Genomic DNA, 19,425 nt, shown 5'->3' with positions numbered 1-19,425 from the left:
ATGGTAGGAACAAATGGAAACGGGTCATATCGACTTTCCAGACGCCTCATTAAATGTTAAGCCATCCATCCGCATACCTATTAGCCGACAACACAGTTGTACGGACAATGGTCAGACTGCTGCCACAAGTGGTCGTCAGCGGCTGCAATGAAATCCTGGAAGACGGATCGACTGAAATTTAAATCTTTATTTCTCACTCACCAGAAACGTCTACACATGTCACTGTAACAGTCGAGAAATGTCTTAGAAACTTTCTTTGTGAGTCTGAAGTTGATCGAGAGCTCTCCTTTCCCCTAACAGCCGGTCAAAGTAATCTATAGTGTTACCATTTTTTGTTTGTTTGTTAATTTTTATTATTAATTGCTGCCTATTCATAGCCCTGATATTGTCTACACTGGATAAGAGAGATCACTATAAATCTCTATACTTATCTCTGGATCGCTGAATGACAGCAAGCACAAATATAGGTAGATTGCACGAGGCCTTATTTTCATTAACTGCAATATAAACAAAATGACACATAGTTACCTTTCTTATTTTGATTATTTCTTCTCCTCCACGAATTGTAATCCGAAATTATTTGGAAGAAAAGGTCAAATCATCCTCAGCCTTTCACCACGGCGACGCACCGAGAAAATGTGCTCTTGCTTTGTTTCACTTCATCAAAAATGTAAAATCCATCAGAAAACCATCATGACAAAAAGAGAAAAAAATCCTTTTGTGTGTTGATGCTTTTCTGTGCTTGACCACCACAACTGAAAATAGGAATCGCAGGTCAATCGAAACCCTCCAGCGAAGCAAGGAGCATGGAGTTCACTAGCTTCTGCCGAAAAGAGTAGCTGGCAGTCTGCTTCTTCAAGCTGATGCCACCACTCACTCGCGTGTTGGCACCTTATCGTACTAGTTGTGGGTGATATGTCGCTCCCAGAGTGCTTTCCTCCACTTTCCCCCCTCCGCCTCCTAACGGCAGCAAGACGCAGACGTGAAATGAGATTCCCACTTCTCGCAAGTGCCACCGGGCGTCTGCTACGAACGCCACACATCCGCAGTGTATCCCACCGTCCTCAGTTGCTAATTTTGAAGTCGCGACCTTCGCCCTCCTTCATCAAAGTCCTTTGATTGATCAGCCTGAGTCACGTGGGTCGCGCGATCGCGCCTTTTTTTTATTTTGATCACGTGATGACGCACTATTTTTAGCAACTACACGTGCTGCGGCGGAAGTTGCCTAGCGTCCATCTTCGTGCTGCAAACACTTAGGCAATGTTGTGCTGACGGACGATGCTGGAAGGCGGTGGGATGATGAAAGCGATGGTACCAACATCTCTGCACAGACAAAAGGCAACTGCTGCGCGGCAGCTGCTATATCTGTACAGACCTTGCAGCAGTGGCAGCAACTGCAGACAGCATCCCGATCGATTTTCAGCGCTGCGGCTGCCAGCAGAAAGCGACGTAAGCTGGGTGGAGAGAACGCGCCTCTTTGTTATAGAGAACACATGCGCGTGCTGGGCATGTGCAAGCGTCCGACGGCGTGGATGAATAGCTACATACATGTATGTACATGCAGTGCGTGGACAGACAGACAAAAGAATGGACGGATATACCACTGACAGAGAAGTAATAAAGAGAATTAATAGACATGCGGGTCTAAAAATGTGAGTGGGCAAAAGAAAGAGAAATACCGCCTTGCATTTCCGTGACTTCACATATAATTTATAGATGTCAGCTTCCTTGGCTTCTTCTAAAACCACCCACACAGAGAGGGGAGAGGGGTTGCGACCACAGATCGAACGCGCTTCTTTACATGGTTGAAAGACATGAGTAACTGAACTACTATACATGTACTTTGTTCAGCCCAGCTTCCGCCTCCATGTCCGTCTGCACCTGGTTTGGTGTAGAATGTTCGGGTGATGCTACGTGATGCGCCATGGCGCCCTTGGAGCTGATTTAATAACGGGTAGAGTCTGGTACTATGACTTTAAAACTGTTTCATTTTGTATATAAATATATCTGATAATTAATTTGCATAAAAATTATCATATTTACGGAACTATAGTTTGTCTTACTTCGCTGAAAATTAATTTAATATATAAACGTAAAAAAATAGGAAGCTCAAACAAGTTTTGACCCTACTCTTCACTAATCGATAATTACTAAAACTAACTGACAACTTTTTAAAAAATCATCTTATATTTGCTTACGACTTAATTGTGCGTTGATTCAAGGTCTTCGTAACAAATTTATGCAGCCTGGAAACTTGTTGCCGTCTACTGTCCAAATTTGATGCAAGAACCGCAGTTGGCTCCTACAGGTTTGCGGTAACAAATCGACTACAGTTGTGGTGACGTCCCTGTCGTGGACCATGTTGACAGTATATTCTGACATAAGTCATATCTTAAATGCTGATAGACTGAACACAATACTGTCACTAATGTCATCTATTTATTTATTCTTTCTTTTAGAGAAGCGTAGGTGCATTGACACTGACGTCATCAGTTACCAGCTCATGACAGAGTTTCGAGCACACCTTAGTGAAGGGTTACCATAACAACTAACTTTTGTAAGGAACGAGGTCTTAACCCCCAAAACGCTGTTGAGAATTACGATGTTCAAAGGTTTCTAGATGCAAATACAAGTGAGCGAACCACAACTGTTGATGGCTCCCACTTTGGGAGTCAGTATCCTGTAATGAAGTAAACCCTGTCATTTTACCATAATTTGGCAATCAGGCTAGCCTTGAAGGGTGACACTGTGGTAGTGCTGTTCCTTCATTCCGACCTCAACTGTACGATAGTAAAACTGGTCAAACTGTGGCTGGTTGTTATGAAAGGGCAGACACAGTCATCAGACTTCCCAAAGCGAAGATGCTGGGATTGGTGAAGAGTAAAAAGTTGCCAAGAAACTGGCACCATCGCAAGGACAAAGTCATGCTTTATCCTGAACGGCCGATGATACGTCCAAGTCATGCGCAGACCTCAGCCAACCAGGTGCGAAGCGACGTCGTAAAACTGACAAACAGGTAAACCAAGCTGCGCGGCATTTGTTTGCATAGACGCGCGTGATGAGCACGACATAAAACCACGTCCGGTCGTTACTCTCGAGTTTGGCGCTTCCAGTCGGCTCGCTGTAGAGCAGCAGGACCTCCCAGCCGCAAACCTCCTGCCTGTTTTCTCTCCGTTTCCGGTTAATCCGCAACAAACCGCAGCCAAAGGTCACACACGAGCGAGAAAACACCGCAGAAGAGTGTATCTTCACTGCATCTGCGATCCCCGTTACGTAAAAAAAAAAAAAGAAGAAGAAGCTGTGTGTGGGTGTACACGCTTGCGCTCGCGTGCAATTAAATGGGGTAAACATACTACTGCATAACCCAAGAAAATGACTATTACGACGAGCAGACGAGACCTGTAAGCCGGTGAGAGAAAAGCTTACGATCCGCTCTACCCCACTATAAGACAGAAATACCTTGTTGTCGCCGAAGGGGATCTACCTGAAGCCGACTGTTTTGTGTCGCAGACAACACTTTGAGGAACAATGTTTCGGGTCCCATACCTTGACAGTCGTTTATTATTTATAGTCTTGGGGGTCAATCGCTGTACACCCAATCAGCAAGGTATTGAATTTGAGCGACACACTATCTGCTCATGTTAAGTCCCTTACAGAATTATTGTTTTGGTGTGCAATGTCCCACTACAAAGTATTCTAGCATTTATCTTAAAGATTTCCCCCAAACAAAATGACTAAAGCATCTAAATAAACAAACAAAATAACACTGAGGATGTAAACGTTTGTGATAGTTTCGATACCCAGCTAACTTTTGGATCATATACCTGAAAAAGAATTTCTATTTTAGTCTCTCGCCGTTCCCTGTGTGTTTGTACTTTCGGGCGGGCTCGCCTCTCTGACTCTTTTCTTTTCTCCTTCTATCCCCTTTGCTTACTCCACGTGCAGACTGGCATGTGACCTGAGAGTTGCCCAGCTGTCCCAGAAGAATGACGCAACCGCGAGCAGCAGTGTAGAGATAAGGGAGCAGTTCCCCCGCTAACGCCCAGCATCGGGCGCCAAATTCCAACAGACACGTGCAAAGCGCTTGCATGTGCGTGCACACTGGAGTGCCAGACTCGCCAGCCAAGACAATAAATAATGGCACTCGCTTTTTAAAAAAAAAAAAAGCTTCGACCTTGAGTGGCTAGTACAATGGGCTGCGCCGACCCAGGCTCCTTGAGGGCAGTGAAGCGAGTCGCGGCAAGACTTGCACACCCACGTGACTGATCGAGCAGGTTCACGTGCCTGATCGCCCCACCGCTATAGTGCTATGACCAGATGCTATGTGTGGAATGTTGGTTGCTAAAAGGTCGGAGGGGAAAATAATTTAGTAAGCATCCCGTAACACATGAAGGTCAGTCGGGATCGAGTGTGGTGTTGTGGTGCCTCTGGTCTGATGATGATGCTGAACCCAAGCGGTTTGTGCCTGATTGTTTTTAAAAGGTCTAACCGTTATGTGAACATTTTCGCGTCACTGTGTGGGCACAAAACATCAGGATTGGATAAAATAACCAATAAATTATCAGTGAATGAAAACAAAAATGTGGAAAGGAAAGGGCAAAGCTCACTCCTCAAACGAAAATTACACCTCTGTGGGTGATCTCAGCGTGAGCTAATATTATGATGTCAGCGGGGTTGACCTGAAGAGGTCAGTAAATTGCTTTGGGACCTACAGCTCCGCTGCAGCAATCTTAATGGGAAATATTTCTTGTTATCTCATAACCTCGTACAGTCTGACGACACAGAAAGACAGTTGCAATGATTTTCCAGAAGGGAAGCAACCAAAACGAATTAAAATCTTTTCGTTTTCCTCACTCTGAGTTTGAACTCGCGCTCTATCGATATATGTCAAATGCGTAGTCATTCGTCTGCCCAGGTTTTGAATAGCAATATGTTTTGAATGTTATAACTGATAACATCACTTCGAAAGTCTATCGTCAAAGATGTTCCTTGGTGCTACTCTCGCTTAGGTCAAAGTGTCAAGGTCGCTGACGTCACACTTTGGGAGGGTTCCGAAACCGTTCCTTTCACTGCGACCTTTCGAGGTTCGTTGGTTCCTTCCTCTCTTCGGCCACACTCGCAAGTAGGCACGTCGATGTTTGCCGATGTTATAAGACTATCGGACAATCTTCCAGTATCACAGGGAGTGCATGCAAGTGAGGTACAGGTAAACGCACACCCTATAGCTAGTGCGGGAAGTTCATCGCTGAACGTCTGATAGATAAATAAATAAAAAAAAGAAAAAAAAAACCTCTTATCATCTCCCTCCCGTCGACTTTCCGGTTATCAGTAGAAATCTCTGCAGCCGCAGCAGTTCTGTCGGATCCATGTGTCAAGGAAGTATCACACGATTATGCAGTTCTAAACGAGTGGAGGTCCGCTGGAGTGGTGCTGGTGATGGAGCTGGTGCTGTAAGAGTAGACGGTGGATAGTGCAGCCTCGCCTTTGATTCCCAAGGGGACAACTTACGCCCCCATCACTGCCATTAATTCGCACTTTTGCGGTTGACTTTTCAGTCATACTTACTTTTCATGATCCTCTGCTACTTCCATCAACCCGGGTTTTTATCTTTCCTCTGAGTGCACTATTTTTTATAATCTTTCTTGGGCCTTTGGAAAGAAGGAAGGGTTACAAACTTTCACATGGCTCTGTCAAAATTAACAGGCATAAACACACACGTGTGTGTGTGTGTGTGTGTGTGTGTGTGTGTGTGTGTGTGTGTGTGTGTTGCTTTTGTATTGTCAGCATATCACACATTACTGTCTACATTCAAAATTGCAAATCGTATTTCTCTACTAGATTCTTCTATTTATGCTTGAATTTGGATTTTTTACTTTCTGCTATGGGGATATATATATATATTAGGAAAATAATGAATTTTTTAAAAACCCAAATGCAAATATTACATTGACTAAGAAATATTAGTTAACAACCTATATCCACTTACAGAGTATTCAAGTTAACACACATTTGCTTCAGTTTGCGGCAGTTCCATTTTACTGACGGGAGGAGACCAGGAGAAACTGCAGCTGACACGGTTCTGCAGTGTTACAATCATGTAGCACCTGTCGAAGAAGTCGATCCTGTGAAGCGTCTGTCCGATCTTTGATACTCGTGTTTCAGTGGAGCAAAGTGTCGTATGCGTTGAAACCATTAACGATAAGTGCGCATGCGCGATGACTTACCAGCATAATTCGTTACTCCTGCAAAAAATTTTTTTAAGTGAAACAAAATAATATTACGAATGGAAGCTCTTCTTTTAGTCTCAAAATATATATATATAAATTACTGGCGTATAGGAAAAAATTTGACCTGGTTGGAGTCAAGGTCGGTGAGAATATATTTGTAACCCGTACAGCACGATGAGCTACGATCATGGCTTTGCCGGGGATAACACGGGAAAGGCAATTGTTATTACTTTTATTGCAAAGTTCAAACTTTATCCTTTCCAGAAATGGAGAGGTTTATTGGTCTTATCTTTATCTGAGAGCAGGTAAAATAAAAACAAACATTACCCACTGTCTTCTTTACAGTCTTCAGTTGTTAGCCACTCTTAGTAATACTTATACACAGTTCTTTAATGGTTATTTACACTCCGATTGATTGGCAGAATATAGAGTTCATCCCTCCAATCCTCTATCGTAATATTACCCATTCAGAAAGAGGTTAGATAAGTCGACATACCAACATCTAAATAAACTGTATGTAACAATATATCTGCACAGTCGAAGTGATAATTAGGCATGTCGATCTTCTTACGCCAATGGGCTCTCATGTAGTCCATTCGAGCGCAGGGCATAAAAATTTGAAGAAGTGTTATCAGACTCATTCTTCTATTGAAACATTTTGTTCACGCATGAGTTGGTAGTAGGTTCTTGTTCCTGGTTTGTGAAATGGGGAAACTACAAGAAAACAAAGGCACCAAAAGCCTAGCTAAGGACAGGGTCGAGCTGGCTGGAATCATATTCAGCAAGGATATTTTTAGAGCTTAAGAGATGAGACGATCGCCAGAATGGAGACCGCGACAATATTAACCATTCCTATGAGGATTGAATGAACTGGATGTACATCCACACAAGCGAGAACTAGTGCCATTAAATAAATTGCAGATGTATTGACTTATGGCTGGACGACAAAGGCTAAAAGATATAAACAGTCAAGTGTGTGTGTGTGCACTCGCACCAAGCTTTTCATTGTGTTTGGTGCTGTGTCACTTCAGATTATGTTTTTGGTACTGCAATAGTTTTTTTTAAACTAGATATCTTTGTGTTTTTTGCATCTCCTGACCCCTGGCTACATTTTTAGTGATTTCGTACAACCCCTTGAACCCTGATTACATTTGTTTTCTTTGTGCACAAAAACCCACCCGTTCTACGTACAGCACCCGGTTGGACGCCAAAGAAATCCAAGTTTGTCTCGCTTCCCCTTCAAAGTTCCTGTGATGAAAGGAGTTGTCAAAGTGACGCCCAGCTTTCAGGCATTTCGTGCTGCACGTGTTCTGAGATTCTGAGACTGGCGGAGAATGTTTTCTGTGAAGGTGCACACGGTGTGCGTGGATGTCTGTTCGCGTCGGCAGAGATGCAATCGTATAAACGCTGGGTTTGCCGGTGAAGATATCAGATGCTTTTATTATGCCGACATTAGGGAAATAAAGAGGTGGAAAAAAGTGGCAACCAGAAGTCGAGCTGACAGCTGTAACTTATTGGTGTCTGAGCTCATAAACTGATGCCTCACTTCATTTCTTCCTGTTGCCAACTGTGAATGACCGCAAGAAAATCATGTGACAAAGGAAAGGCTTTGAGACAGAGGGAAACTAGTGGGACCTGTCACGTGACTTTGATTGACGTTATTTAGCGAAGGTCTGAATAAACGGAAGTAATAGATCGATCACATGGTCAGAGAATGATCGGGTTAGGAGATGCGTCTGTGCAAAGAGGGATGAGACAGACTGAGCTGGTTGAGCGCCTAGTTCTAGATAAGATGCAAGAACGATTAAACATGCAGACAGACATCATGCATGTCCACACACGCACGCATGGACAAACACACATATATATATATACACAAACTATATTAAAAACACTCACACACAGACACGCGAGCGCGTGCACACAGCAAACGTTCGGAGACAAATGAACTGACAGACACTCTTAGACACCTGAGCGCGTGCTCACGCCCTGATCTAGAGTAAGATGACCCTGACATTACAAACCTGCAGTGCAAATCCTCTCTACTACTCGTCTTAGCTGGCAATTGTGATTTAACGAGAAGATCATGTTACCTATAACTTGCAATCTTTCAGTTGCAGGTCAGTTATAGACTTCTGCAACGATGCCAGCGATCCCCGCCTACTTGCAGCCTTTTACCAAACATCCAGCGAACTCTCGCTAGCTCCCTAAGCCTTCCGGAGGCAGAACAGGTGACTAGCAAGCGCCCCCAGGCGCACAGGTTTGCGATAGGAAAGGTAAAACGTTCGGAGACCTTTCCTTACCTTGCCACCCTTGCCCCCTCACCCTCGCCCTCATCTGCCTGGTCGTGGGAAAGAGAGAGACAACTGCGGCACCCGGCAAATGGAGAACAGCCTGCTCCTTGGGAAATATTCGGGAAGAAAAATCGTGCCCACCCTAACACCCGGCGACTTTCTCTACCCATTCCCAAGATTCCCAGTGTGGGTCTAGCCGTAAGCTGGTAAAGATACACCTGGGGATGATTTGCGCGTTTTCATTCGACATCGTCAGTGCCAGTACCAAATATCTGCATTACTTTTGTAAAGGTCCGTACACCTTGTCTTTAAGTATTTCCCCTCTCTTCCACAAATGCATCTTGTCACTGTTAGTCTACAGCGCATGTCTTTGTACGCGCACATGTATACAAGAGATAGGGAGGAAGAGGGAGAGAGAGACAATAGCAGCAGCTTCTGAACAAGTGTTTTATGTATCATGCCAAGACAATCTTTGGCTACAAAAACCTCAAAGGTGAGCGCCGGCCGGGCCTTGATTTTCGCACAACAGGAGTTCACTAAGTCGTAAATTTAAATTCAAGTGCGGACAGATTTTGTTTGCAGCAGACCATCGCCGGCAACAGCAACAATTTTGCAGCATGTGCTGGCGTTAATGAAAATAATTATGATTATAAGAGCTAAATGTTTTAGTAGTCTGTGCTGGTCGCAGTGGGCGTAGTCAGCTGTAAGCTGCTCATAGTTTCTAGGGTTCGGAATGTTTTGTCGGGGAAGCAACCCTTTCCTTGCGACTTTCGTCTTTCATAAAAGATCAGGTTAAATGGAAATCGGTAAAACGTCAATTGCTACAGGCGAAGGCTCAAACGATCGAGTTTTGAATCTGCTCCACCGCCGAGCTTCTAAACAACCCGGGCACGTCTGACGATGTTTACAACAAAGTGCAGTCAAGTCCTACTGTCGTTCTTTATGCATGTCTAGTTCTCTGACAAAATGATTTTTTCATGTTCACGCAATCTGTGAGCGTTAAAACCCCATAATGTTACTGTCTTAAACGAATCACATAGAGATAAAGTTTAAAATAATTGCTAAAAACGCTATACTGACAATTTTTATCTTTATTGTCGGCCAGGCTGTAATGTAGACACGAGACCTCTGGTGTTTTCTTTTGTTTTCCTTTAACGAGTAACGTGTTTTTTTTTATTGAGTTCGGGCGGGACATGTTACTTTGTCGACCAGTCCTACTTGTATGTATTGACGCATCACCAATCACGAGATGAGGCCTCAACAGTAATGAATTTAAGTCTTGCCTGAGAACCGAACCATGCATATGAGCTACATACGGGTGAGTCGCAGTCACCATTTTTTTGCTGACCATATGCAAGTTTTCAGAACACATTTGTCAGATCACGGATCAGATCACTTCATATACGGAAGACATTGTTAAATTTATGTATCCTACCCTTTGTATAAATGGATACTTTTTTAAAAAAAATACCTGTGTTCATGTCCTTGTATGTTTGTGTGGGTAGTGGAAAAAAGAATACACAAAGGATAAATGAGCAAGGAAGACATATTACACTGTATTCATAAAAAGGAAGTTTTTTTTATGTTCCCCCTGCAGTTAGCTCTTTTCGAAGAAGCAGATAATTTATGATGCCAGTGGGTGAGGCCCGTACATGCTTATCAGTTCACTCACCTGACACCACAGGTCACAGCCACGCCTTAACAAAAATAACCTCAAGCTTTTGCGATTGCATAACGCTTCGTTCTGCCGTAAATCTAGGATGCCAACATCAACAAGTTATGCCCTGTTATAAACCAGGTTTAGACATATAACATTTACCTGTATCATACAATTACTATGCGCAGATTAGTGGGTTTTTGCATGCTATATATATGTGTGTGTGTGGATCTGGTAACTGATAGTAAGGGCGAAGGATCAGAGAAGTGGTGTGTTAAGGTGCTCATCTTTATATTTGAGTATGTATGTACATGCATATAGTATGAAATATGACTAAATAGATGTGTGTATATGTGTGTGCCCTTGTCTATAACTGTGCCTACATATTAAGAAATAAAACCAAGCATCATTTCCTGATCCAATATTTCCTCATAGCAAGACAATGTAGTATAACATTCGAAAACTCCATTGTAAAATGATCTTCATAAATTTAAAATATTTTTTTTAATTTGCAAGCTATAAAATGTATAGAAAGTTAAGAGTGTATGCACAACTTCACAGACATAATATGTATAGCTGAGAGACAGAAAAAAAGCAGATTACATTTTTTTCCTCTGCTGGCTGTATATTTTCATGTTCCCATGTCAAACATAAAGCAAATCTTTACTGTTTGATCAATGTTTGACCACATAAACAAATGATGTCTGCATCTTTTATGTGACAGATGTGCATTTGCTTGCTATCTTCGTGTTTACAGCATATGCTTACACCATGATTGTAAACTTTGTACAGGTAAGTGCAACACTTGCTACACATTTTAAGTTGGACGTGGGAATGTGTACTGTATATAAAGTGCAAATGATGGTGCATATATATATATCTGCCTATCAGGCCCAGAAGACTAAGCTTATTTATCTTGACAAGATAAAGTACTTGAGCACTGTAACTTCAAAGACCATGGGGAAAGCTAGCTTTCCTTCTTTCAAGTAGATTAGAAATTGTGTTACACTGACAAGATAACAGTTTGAAAGAAGCAGATATGCTGGCACAAAAACTATTCATCATATATATTGTAGGACACCTAAACTCAAAATTTTATTAGCACAACAGCTCTGTTCCAAGAAAATAGTACAAACCTTAGCTCTTTTATTGACCTCAGTACCCTAGTCAAGACTGGTCTCTCAACAACATTTTTGGTGCTGAATTTACTTGCATTGTTTATAATGTAATATTATGTTTACAGTGAAGCAAAGTACTGTTGTTGTACATGTTTTGCATCATGGTTCACTCTTTTATGTTCTCTGCTTGGGAAGAAATAAAAATGGGTCTTTGTTAAAAAAAAATGTCCTACAATGAACAGCTCTTACTTTTCTCAGTAAAGGGAACCTGTACAACTGTGTTATGTGAATGTGGACATAAAATCAACATTTAGATTCTGCGTTTTTAGAAGCCAAGTTTTGGAGCTTGTACAGTGAATGTATTTTATATCTGTTTTTGTTGACCATACCACTGAATGTATGCAAACACTTAGTATGCTGCTAACATGACATATATATATACACATGCACACAAAAATCTTGTAAGGTAGAAAGCTATTTTTATTCAATCATGATTGCAATATTTTCTAAATTAATTAACTACCAAACAGCATATACAACATACCCACATGATCCCCCTCTTTTTTTGTAACATGATGAAAATTATATACTTCAATTACAGTAAAAAATAACAAGAATAAGTAACTTATTCCGTAAAAGGTCTTGATATTACTTTTTAGGATAATAATATATGAAGTGTCAATAAATGATTATCAATGTATGTAGTTCCCTGGTTAATGTACAGAAAATAAAGCTTCAAATGTTTTATTAAACAACAGGTAAAATGTGAATTTCATAAAGTTAAGATATATGTAGACTCTTATTTGATGTCTAATCTTACTGTATTCAAAAAAAAGAGAAAAAAAAAACCATTCTACATAATTTATCAAAAGATGAACAAGCCTTATGGCTGATAATCATATACGGATAAAACAATATACACAAAAAAAAAAATCTTAAAAGATGTACAGCTAACTGTAGGACAAAATGATGAATGTTTGTTCTATGAACAGCTGTAATAGTCAAAACAGACAGAAATAGTCAACAAAAAAAAAATCTGTTTTAGGTTGGACACAACTGAAACTAACTTGGAATAGTGCTTTATTACATGGCTGCATACTTTTTCATATGGAGGGCTATACTACTTGAGATTTGGCCAGGATTCTTATTTTGGCCATAGTAATCCACAAATTCTCCATCTGGGTTGATGAGGTACATTATTATTGTGTGGTCAACCTGCATAAGACAAAAAGTATATTTCAGATATTACACTGATCCAAACCTGATTTTGTTTCCAAATAATGGTCCTTAAGTTTTTAGCTATAAAAACCAGACAACAAACAAAAAATGATTAAATAATTATGTGAAACTCTTGTCAAATTATAATTTCTGAAAAGAGTTCTCTGCTTATATAATAAAAATAAAAACTATGACTAAATGAATTAAACCAGCTGAGAGCATGAAATGAGCAGGACTGTAAGTCATGCTGCTTACAATCAAAAGCAGATATATAAGAACAGTCCAGCCAGCTGACTCTGATTCTATGTTAAAGTAAATTTACATGCTTAAGTATCAAAATATAGAGAAAATCTTAAAAAGATTAATACATTTTACTTATGTAAGCATGAATCATATTTTTTAATCACTTTACCCTCACAATAGTTTTACATTAGGCAAAAATTAATTTTCCAATTAATACTTACAATATAATCATTATCCTCATCCTTGGGGCCCATGCTGTAGTAAACTCGGTAGGCACGAGTTGCTTTGTTTATCTGCTCTGTAGTGCCAGACAACCCTATTATCTTAGGGGAGAACTCTGTGACAACAAAAACCAGCACAGAACTGCTTTAACTATAAGATATAACTATGAGATATCTATAACAGAATATTACAAAGAGATAATATCTATTTCTAAACATTTCGTCCATTTAGCTAAAGATAGCTTAAATGTTACATATTGTTTCTTTTTGGATACCACTCAAAAGAACTGCATGATGTGCTATAAAACTAAAATTCATCATCACCCAAAAGCAGGTAAGCTGTCTAGCTAGTGTCACTTCCAGAATGCATAAAATGCCACATTTAGCCAGATTTTTAAAAAAAACACACATAAGGGATAAGACATAAAAAACCCTTCCCTTACAAAAAAGCAGAAAGTTTTAATATCCCCCTGTATTCCCCCGAAAACATCTCCTACCAAATATAAACTAGTAACAACCCAAGAAAAAAATGGAAAATAAAAATGCAGATCAGCCAGGATCAACAAGCAACTTAAATCAAGGGAGAGAACTACAGAACAACTTTAATTAGAAAAAAACTTTAAACCTTGGCTCTTGGCTCCTTAGTTTCATGTTAAACTAAGAACTGCATTAGATTTTTATAATAAAAAATGCTCTTTAAAGTATCTCAAAGAATCTTATAGTCTTTATTGTTCAATGTTAAAAAAAAAAAAAAAAAAAAAAAAAAAAAACAACAAAAAACATGTAAATTTTTTATTTTGCTTCTTTACAAATCAGTCATTAAAAATTGTGCAATATTTACTGCATGCTGTCACTAAATATAAATCACAAAATAATTCAACACGAAAATATAGCTGTGCAGCTTATGTTTAACAGAAAGTTCTTAGTTGTACCTTTCACATATTCTCCAATAGAAGCAGGGGTGTCTCTATCTGGATCAACAGTGATAAACACGGGAGTCAAGTTTGGGACACTGGGCAAGTCATCTGCAATAAATAAAATTAAACTTGGTGACTGGAAGCATGTCTCTCAAAGTTATAAAATAAAAAAAAAATTATTCTTGCATTAAGAAATTGTTATGGAAATGAAATAAAAAGCCATTTTACAATATGAACGGGTTTAGGGTTAGAAATTGTGTAATCAACAGGTAAAACCATACATATAGTTTTATATAAACCATCTTGTAGTGGTTACATTTTTGACTAGTATAATTAAATAGTTTCTGAAAAATTCAATCACTTAACAGGAATTTCTCAAATCATCATGAAAAATGATTAAGCAGAGAATTAAAAAAATGCAGAAAATCTTTTCACAAGCTAACTTCTGCAAAAATAATATAAAAAAATGCTCAGAACTTAAATACTTAACAAATAAACATGAACTAACATTTTATAAGAAGAAAAATTTTTAGTGCCAAAGGTATCTATCACATACCTACTGTGTTGACAACATCAACCATCTTTTCCAGCTCATCTGGACAGATGTCAGGACAGTGGGTGAATCCAAAATACAGTAAAACCCACTTGCCAAAAAAATCTTTGTTGGTCACTGGTTTGCCATTTTTGTCTACCAGCTCCCAATCTCCACCCAGTTTTGCCTTGCCAAGTGACTTACTGCGCTCCCTGGCTATGGCTAAATCAAATATTTAAAACACAAATTAAGGGCAGTAAAAAAATTGCAGATTCTCACTTCTTATGCTTTAAATTTCTTTTTCTATTACATTTTGAGAATATTAACAATCTGTATCAAGAAAAATATTAACAAATACCAATCATTAAAAACTCCTATATATAAACTTGAACAAAAAATTTTAAGTTAAAATATTCTAAAATAAAAATTTTTAAATTTATTTCATGAATTTTACTTAAAAGTCATAACTTGAAACAGAAGTACTTCTCAGCAAATCTTATTCTATCATACCTAGCTCCTTTTCTCGTTTGACATATTGAAACCCAAGCATAAAAAGACCACCCAAGCCTGCAATAGCGATGAGGCTTTTCCATGATATGGGCTGAAAACAAATAAGATAACTGATTAATATATAAAGACTGAAAAAAGGTATGTCTTACATATTATTGTTTAACTTCTTAAAGGCAGAACTTCTTGTGGGCGTTTTTTTAAATGGTTTCGCCTGTGCGAGGGAAGATAGGAGCACACAGTGCTGATTTTTACAAGCGGTAAGTTTTCCCTAATTGCTACCCTGGCCCTGAGGCAGGGTGGAGATCATAGGCAATAACTCTAGTAATAAAACGTCTTTCTCAGTGGAGTACTTGTTGTTGGTGCTTTGAAAGCTGAAGTGAAACGGTTTCCAACTGAACATACTGTCAGGGTTAGGACCGACAATTGAATGTATTCTCCATAAAATAGAGACAAAAATAAGGGAGAAAAAGATGAACAGCGGAAATGACACAAACATAACTGAATTTTATAACTTTATTTTTATTGCTTTCGTCTATCTGTCTTTATATCTCTATTTCTTTCTTTACTCATTAGGGATGATAATATTTAACATCGTCAGTTTATTCCCCTTGTGACTGAAATAAAGTTCATCTTTGGGTACAATGTTTGTACCTTTACAAATGGGCAACAATTCACATCTGTAACACAGTGCCCATTCACCATCTATAATAGTGGCTGTCCCTCCAAGGGGAGTCAGGAAGATTGTTATTGCTACCAACATTGAAGAAACAGGAATAACAATCCCAGACATTTTGTGGTGGATTCTGGAAAAGCCAAGGAAAACAGGTACTATGATTGTGCTTCATGTTTGTGCAAGTAGATCATCATTAATCTGACCTCAGCAGTTCTTTGAAAGAAGAACATAGTCATCCTTCATGTACACATTACCCACACTGTTATCTTCATCTTCTCAGTATCTTTCATTAGTCTGAAAAGTTTTTGTCAAGGAACCTTTTAAACAAAGGTGAACGTTAGGTAAATTGAATGTATTTTTTATAACCTTTAACTTAAAAAAAAGGAGATACAAAAAGATAGGTGTTCAGAGCTGTTTCAATGGAAACCAGTTACATACAAATAGGAGTAAACTTTACTTCCATCATGAAATTAAGCCACATCATCTCCACCTAAAATATATCTGTTTCATTTGCACTGTTTTATCTTACTTCTGTCTTTATTTTACAGATACAAAGAGACCACACAGATGAAGTCCCTGATGGAGGTTTTCATCAGCAAGGCAAATGCAAAGCAGCAACGAGGTCGGGCTGGTAGAATTCAGAAGGGGTTCTGTTTTGAATGTGCAGCTGAGAAATATCAGAAAATGGCAGATTTCATGCTGCCAGAAATTCTGCGAGTACCACTGGAGGAACTTTGTTTGATTATTAAGGTTTGTGAACTAAAATGGATACTAACCTCTAATACAAAATTTCAGGATTTGTTAGAGCGTTCAGATAGATCCAAAATATGTTGCACTTTTCAGCCACAAAATGCTAGTTTAAGTGTATTTCATCATTGAAGTTAGGGGGTTTTACTATTTTTAAAGATTATCTTACCCCTTTGCGGCTTCCTGGTCGCTGAGATTTATTAGGTGAAACATTTTCTGCCTCTGATACATAGCTACGAAAGCAAGGCTGCTGAAAACGTGATGGTTGTAAAACTCTTGACTTTAGTACTGATAGCTGACAGGTGACTGTATAAAAATTCGTCTGTAACAAAGCAGTATTTCTTATTAGCAAATATTATAATTTCATTATCTTGATTATAATAGTAAATTTCTGCACGTAGGTCAGGAACGTTCTCCGTACACAACTCAGAAAAGAAGAATTAGTTGGGACACATGCACAGATTTTTACATAACTTGACGAATCAGTCAATGCACATTAGACAACAATTACTTCCTCAATGTTTTGTCATTATTTGTGAAAGAATAAAGATAAAAGGAAAGGAAATATAGTTATATGTGTAGTCTTGTCATTTAATGAATCTCTGTGGAACATGAGCATGAACACATACGTACCCTTCTTGTTCTCTGACCTATTCCTGGGAATGTGGAGACATTTCGTCTGCTTTGAGAAGAAGAATACGATAATGAGGGAACAACGGATAGCGTTCTTCTGCCAACAACAATGACATTAACTGCTTGAAAACATTTGGCACAAAGAGATCTTACTATAGGTAGATCCATTTTTTCTGAATGAAAAGAAATTAAGAACTGTTTTGCTGTGCACACGCTGACGATCACGTCTTAGTGAAAGATACCAAACCGCACTACAACTAGAGTACAGTCCCTTTTGATTAAGTATATTAATTTTAACTATTATAGTCTAAGTAATACCATTTCGAGTTTGCGTTCCTTTTTAGTGCTGTGCATCGTTATCAGAAATATCACGAAAAATTAAAGAAAATTCACTCTGAAGGGCTAATGAAAGTTAAATCTCAAGAAGAGTGGAGGGAGACGAGTGGACAGAGTACAGTCCCTTAGAAGATACTATCATGTGTGCTGCAAATACAGTTGCGAAAGTTAATTGTGCATAAAATATATAGAATTAACTATTATTTATCACTTGAAACTTTACTGAGAAAACGTCAAGAGTGTTTTATTCAAAAGATCAGAACGTTATTACAATTTTAAATGTTTTAAACCAATCACTTCCTACAGCAATATTTGCAATGCAGTTTCACCATGGAAAAAAGCTCCAGCATAAAACAATAGAGTGCCTATCACTTCTGCACACAGGCATAGCATGACGTCTGCCTGAACTCAATAACTTTGCGAAGAAAAGATCAACGATCCAACTGCATCTTTCAGGCCGTCACGCCCTCCTCACCAGAAGAGAGGCCATCGTTGTCGTGCTGATTGCATCCGGCGTCCCAAAAGCCGAGATAGTGGGCACGTGGAAGGGCGATATGTAAGCCTCATTTAGTCAATGCTATTTTTTCGAGACCGGAGTTCGTCCCGACAGTGCTCGAAGCCAGCCCAATGACACTTCCACAAGGTGTCACGGCACACGTGGAGCACGCAGAATGTGCAGTTGTAGAAATTAGGATCCACTGAGTCCCAACGTTTGTGGATGCAGAACAAATTATTCTTTTGGTGCTTTGAACCGTTAGGAAGAATCAAAGAAATACAAATCGAGAAAGAAGAAGACGAAAGCGACAAGGGAACAAGGTACATGAAGCTGGAGATGAAGAGGGAAATCCCCACTCTAATTAAAGTGCCAGGACAGAATGATAAACTGCTAGTGACAGTTAAAGGCAGAGCCTCAACCTGTCTCATATGCGGACGGCCGGGAGCCCGGGACACACCAGGCGTTACACCCAACGTCAGAAGACAAAACAAACCAGCAACCGAACACACCGTTTACAGCAGACACCCCCAGGCGAGATGACAGAGGGCCAAGCACTACGCCCACACTAACGGTCCTCGGCAGTCAAGACAGCCTGCCCCGAGGACAAAAGACCCGACAGACCGACCAGAAGAAATTACGCCTGACCTCCGCCCCAGCCAGCCACGCAGGTCAGCCCCCACTCACCCTTACCACGACAACTTGCCAGGATGGCCTCACTACACGCCCCCAAGAAGAGCAATCAACGCGGCCCCCGAGGGGATCTGTGGCTTAAAGGACTCACTCACATCGACAATGTGATGACAGACAGCACCCAGGAAACGCAGCAAAGAGACGCACCACCGCCTGGATGATGACGCCACAATGACCGACGATGATGATACTATGTGGAAGTAACATGTGCTACCTGTGTCAAAAGTGCCCCTCATTCAGCGCGACAACAGTGAAAAAAGATTTCAGAGGAAGACCACAGCATCTGTGTGTTTCTGTGTTTTTCCTCCTTTTGGATATCGCCACCGCACCTTTGTGTTCTGTTTTCCCCTCTTTGGACAATAACTCTATGTGGTCTAGATGCCAACAACGACCCTTGCCTTTCGAAGACTGGTGCTACAACCTCCAACCCTGCACAAAGTACCTTCCACACAACACAAAATGCGCAGCGCTAGAGCATAATAAACCTCGCCACACTGTACACCATCATTACACTTCACCTCATAACACAAATGGCGACCATGTGCATATGAACCATCAACTGCAGAGGACTTCAACACGACCACAAAGTCAACGCACTTCACCAACACACACAGAAACACAACGTAGATATTCTCTTGCTTCAGGAAATGCACATAGATTCCCATCAGATAGGAAATGAGATTGCCCAGAAACTCGATGGCAAAATAATATGGTCACTCACCACACCAAGGGGCAAAGGGGTAGCATCATGTAAACAACAGTGTGAGAGGGGGAAATCGCCCTCCGCACCTCGAAAGGAAAACATACCCCTCCACCCCTCGCTGAGAAACAAGACCTACACAGCAAATAAAAAAAAGGAAAAGACTTGCGACGACTTTTTGTCCATTTGATTTTGATGTTGTGAAAGAAACTT

The 19,425-nt window shown here is 40.0% G+C and overlaps 1 protein-coding gene across 1 annotated transcript; it reads right to left on the bottom strand.

Moving 5' to 3' along the window:
- Positions 1-11,755: 11,755 nt before the first annotated feature.
- Positions 11,756-19,400, bottom strand: LOC112557765 (protein SCO1 homolog, mitochondrial-like). Its single transcript, XM_025227792.1, has 7 exons — positions 16,991-19,400; positions 16,527-16,679; positions 14,938-15,028; positions 14,452-14,649; positions 13,911-14,003; positions 12,979-13,094; positions 11,756-12,511 (listed from the first exon to the last, which is right to left on the bottom strand). The coding sequence occupies exons 1-7, from the start codon at positions 17,156-17,158 to the stop codon at positions 12,380-12,382; spliced, it is 951 nt and encodes a 316-aa protein (XP_025083577.1). The 5' UTR covers positions 17,159-19,400; the 3' UTR covers positions 11,756-12,379.
- Between the last annotated feature and the right edge of the window lie 25 nt (positions 19,401-19,425).

Source organism: Pomacea canaliculata, linkage group LG2 (genome assembly GCF_003073045.1).
Source record: "Pomacea canaliculata isolate SZHN2017 linkage group LG2, ASM307304v1, whole genome shotgun sequence".
In the NCBI taxonomy this organism is placed as follows: Eukaryota; Metazoa; Mollusca; class Gastropoda; order Architaenioglossa; family Ampullariidae; genus Pomacea; species Pomacea canaliculata.
The sequence above is the reverse complement of the archived record's forward strand: the minus strand, read 5'-3'. Positions and strand labels throughout refer to the sequence as shown.